Source organism: Medicago sativa, chromosome 3, assembly GCF_051527215.1.
Source record: "Medicago sativa cultivar Bolivia chromosome 3, Bolivia_mono, whole genome shotgun sequence".
Classification (NCBI taxonomy): domain Eukaryota; kingdom Viridiplantae; phylum Streptophyta; class Magnoliopsida; order Fabales; family Fabaceae; genus Medicago; species Medicago sativa.
In genome coordinates this window covers 63,964,474-63,968,830 of record NC_140751.1, presented here as the reverse complement: position 1 = coordinate 63,968,830, position 4,357 = coordinate 63,964,474, and the positions used below count along the sequence as shown (strand labels likewise).

Below are 4,357 nucleotides of genomic sequence, written 5' to 3'. Positions count from 1 at the left end.
TATATATATATATATATATATATATGTACAATTTCATTAAAAAAATACAATAATTTACTTTAAAATAGAAACCAAAAATAATGATTGAAAATATTACAGACTAAAATGTTATGAATTTTTTTAAAGGAATTAAAACAAAAATTTGGTATATTTATAAGAAACAAAACATAATATCTCCGGTCTTATTTATAAGAGAAAGTTGTCGGTTTAAATTCATTGAGTAATTGATGTATCTTGTCTAGAATATAGACTAAATACATCATTTATACAATGAATCAAAAAGTTTTTTATAAATAGGACCGTACAAAGTATTTAACTCAAAAAAAAGATAACAATTTGGGGCCCTCTTTTAAAACATTTTTGTAAAGTTAGGGTACTTTTTTATTACAAGTTAGGGTACTCTTTGTCATGTGCATAAGCCAAGTCACAATAATAACTCAAAACAAACAAATTCACCTTCCATTGTACAACAATCAATCAAAGAAGGTTGGTTGTTTTGAATAAAAAAATGGATGGAAAATGAAAAGGGGTAGTTAGCTTCTCATCAATTTTTCACAATTTCAACATGATTAAGAGAAGCTGCTACAACACCACCAAGTTTGACTCAATTCCCTCTGTTTCATCTCTCCCTCTTCTCCTCACACCCATTTCCCATTCTTCTCCTATTTTTCTCTCCAAATTCAAACCCATTTTTCCTCTCACTTCTTCTTCTTCCTCCTCCTTGTTTTCTTCTCACACCCCATTACCCCGGAAACTCCCATCTGCCACTATGCTTCACCACGACCCTTTGGTTTCTGATTTCGTTGCTACAGCTATCTCTGGTGCTGTTGCTGTTTCTTGTCTTAGAGTGTGGCAAGAAACTGCAAAAAGAGGACTTTTTGATCAGGTCAGTCTTAATTCTTTCATTTTTCTACTTTTTATTTATGTTGGGTTCCATTTTATTGTGTTAAGGGTGCGTTTGATCTGTTAAAAAATATGGGACTGTGTCTGATTTTATGTTGCTCGTGGGAGTCGACAAATTGGGGCGTAAGGGATCGTACACTGTCACTAACTGAAATTCGTGTATCTCGTTAAACCACAACACAACTTTTTGTCTTACAGTATAAGTTGTCTAAAGTATCAAAATAACATTTTACCTACCAAACATCGTACAAGACAAAAAATTATTCGATACCTTAAAAGTTTGTCGGATAAGGTTTTTGTTTAGTTCTATGTTGTTCTATCTTATGTTGTTACTTATCTTTTAGCAAATGAAACACACCTTAAATTTCTGGATTTCTAAGGAATTTTATGATTAAATTCATTGTTTAGGGAATGTCATTTCATAAGTAAAGAGTTGTGCATCTATGTAGTACTAATTGAATATGTGTTCAGTGTCCGACAATGAACAACGTACGACGTGGTTATATTCAATTACTTCTATTTTCTTAAATTATTACTCATGTATACATGTCAATATCACTGTTATATTCGGTGTCTGTGTCTGTATCATGTCTGTATCAGTACTTATTAATTTGGTTTTATTCATTGTGATTTAACGCTTGGTTTAGCGAAGCTTTCCGACAAGCACTGATTTGAAAAGAAAAATTGAAATGAGAACCATTAAGCTTCTTATAATAGCTTCCTGCATAAGATGGAATGAGCTTTTACACCTAAACTCTTTTAGAAGCTCCTTTATCTAACTTCTATCCAGAAAAACTTTGTTAAGCTAAAAGATAAATCTTAACCAGGACTAGTGCTATCTTTGAAAGAGGGTAATGCTTGGTTTATTTGCATGTTACCATTATATAGTTGCTGATTTGCTTATATTTTTTAAATGCGTATCTTGTTCACATATGCAGAATGCTTATTTACATTTTTGTCTTTAGAAATTGAATAGGAAACTAGTACATATATCCATTGGACTGGTATTCATGCTATGTTGGCCATTATTCAGGTAATTATATAGTTTATGAATATGAGCTATGATTGTGTTCAACGTTCTGTTGCTATATCCTTTTGTTGAATGATCTTTCTTCAATTATTGCAGCAATGACCGATGGGCATCGTTCTATGCTGCTTTGGTTCCGGGAGTTAATATATTTCGGATGCTTGTGACTGGACTTGGAATATATAAAGATGAGGCCACTGTGAAATCAATGAGCAGATTTGGAGATTATAGGTTGCAAAAATTGAATACATTATGTGAACATGTGATTATACATAGTTAGCTGATTTTACAGTTAACACTTTCAAGAAAAAATCCTATTTTACGGTCACGTGGTTGTGCCGGTGCTGATTAATCCAGACCTGATACAAAATGGATATTACTGTTTCCTATCTGTGAAAATAAACCCTCAATTAAGTCTCTGAAGTATTATTCTCTCTCCAAATCAGTATCCAAAGCATATAAGAATAATAAGTAGTCATTGTTAATATGCTAGGGACTAAAATGAAAAATTTCATAAACTTTAGGGACTGCTTATTATTTTAATATACTTTAGGGGCTAAGTTGAAGAGACAGTGATCATTAAAAGACTAAATTGAGGGTTGATTCTGTCTAGTGATTGATAAATGATTACATGTCTTTACATTATTCCTTCATTTGGTCTCACTTCTTCATTTGCACCAGGGAGCTTCTTAGGGGACCACTGTATTATGCTGCAACTATTACGTTTGCATCGATAATATACTGGAGAACTTCGCCTGTTTCCATTGCTGCAATATGTAATTTGTGTGCAGGAGATGGTAATAATGCTTCTCAGCCAATTGCTTTTAGTCCTATGTACTAAATTAGGCAATGTTTTAGACTCTTAACCATGTCATAAGCTAAATATTCCAAAATCTTAAAGTTGTTGGATGAAAATACATAATCTGTTTGATATCGAATAAGCTGCACTTGAAAGGAGCACAAAGCCTTATCCTGACTCCCTAGAACATGATTTTATCCTTTTTGTTAATATATTATTTCAGGTATGGCCGATGTCGTTGGAAGGAGATTTGGTGGTAAAAAGTTACCTTACAACAAAAACAAGTCATACGCTGGTTCAATTGCAATGGCATCTGCTGGATTCTTGGCTTCTGTTGGGTAACTATCTCTGGACCTGTATTACTTTGTTTTAATTTTCCTTCGATGTGATAAGCTACCTAAGTGCATGTTTGTTTAGCGCAGCAAATCCTCAGCCAAACAATTTAATTGCGCACTTATAGCATAAACGTTTATCATAGAAGTGATTACGTGTGAGTTATTTTTATAACTAAAGATCAAATAAAGTCAAAGTGTTATCATATAAGCGATAAGTTTTTTTCACCCTTGGTGGCTTATAATAATAAGCTGAAAAGAACTTATGGACATGTCATAAGTTGTTTTCATAACTTCTCCCAAACAGGTTCGCAAATACCAGTAGACAAGCATAAGCTCAAAAATCAATTTAGACAAACCCTTTAATATATTCCCTTTAATCTATTCCCTTATTAACAGTTAGTGGTTTGTCAGGTATATGTGGTATTTTTCCTCATTTGGATATATGGAGGGAAGCTGGAGCAAGGTTATAGGTTTCTTAGTTGTGTCTGTTATCACAGCAGTCGTGGAATCTCATCCTTTCAGCACAGATCTTGATGACAATCTCACAGTTCCACTCACTTCCATATTGGTAGGAAGTATGATCTTCTGATATAAATCATATTGTAGTCATAAAAAACAAGTTAGGAATTAGTTCCAATTTAGTTAGAAAATGTGTACTCCCTACGGTCTCGAATATAAGCGAACAAAAAGTCAAATAAAGCAGATGTATTTGGTTCAAATTTTTAACTAGATACATCACCTTTGTTTGACTTTGTTTTTGCTTATATTCGAGACTGGAGTAGTAGTATTCTGCAATGTTGTGTAGCTTGTCTTGTTAACGTTAAAATTTGATGGTCATTGTAGTCTATGACTATATGTATGTTCAGCACCATTCGAGTGTTCAGATTTGCAAATTGCAACTTTAAAATTTGCAAATACTTCACTCTTTCATGATTCCAAGGAAAATTTGATTGTTTTGAATAAAAAAAATGATTATCTCTTCAAACTCATTTGAGTATAAGTGATTAGATGAAGCTTTGGTTTTGGATTGAAAATTCTATGCTAAGTTTTGCTACAAAACTACTTTCAAACTTATAATTATAAGCATCTATAACTTGTTTGTATTAGGTTTTTGCTGTTATATCTCAACATCCGATGTGGAATGTTGAATATTCTTAGAGAGAGTTTGCCGCTAATTTGGGTACCAAAGTTTGAGGGAATAGTGCCTTGGATGCCTAGTTTACATTAAGATTCCTCTTCTACTTCAATGTACAGTTGCAAATTATAAAAATTAAATAAACAAACAGGTATAAA

The 4,357-nt window shown here is 32.7% G+C and overlaps 1 protein-coding gene across 1 annotated transcript; it reads left to right on the top strand.

The window, feature by feature from the left end:
• The first annotated feature begins 461 nt into the window (after window positions 1–461).
• On the top strand, window positions 462–4,049 carry FOLK (Phosphatidate cytidylyltransferase family protein). Its single transcript, XM_085752899.1, has 6 exons — window positions 462–886; window positions 1,869–1,936; window positions 2,030–2,161; window positions 2,612–2,727; window positions 2,953–3,067; window positions 3,476–4,049. The coding sequence occupies exons 1-6, from the start codon at window positions 566–568 to the stop codon at window positions 3,651–3,653; spliced, it is 930 nt and encodes a 309-aa protein (XP_085609025.1). The 5' UTR covers window positions 462–565; the 3' UTR covers window positions 3,654–4,049.
• The last annotated feature ends 308 nt before the right edge of the window (window positions 4,050–4,357 follow it).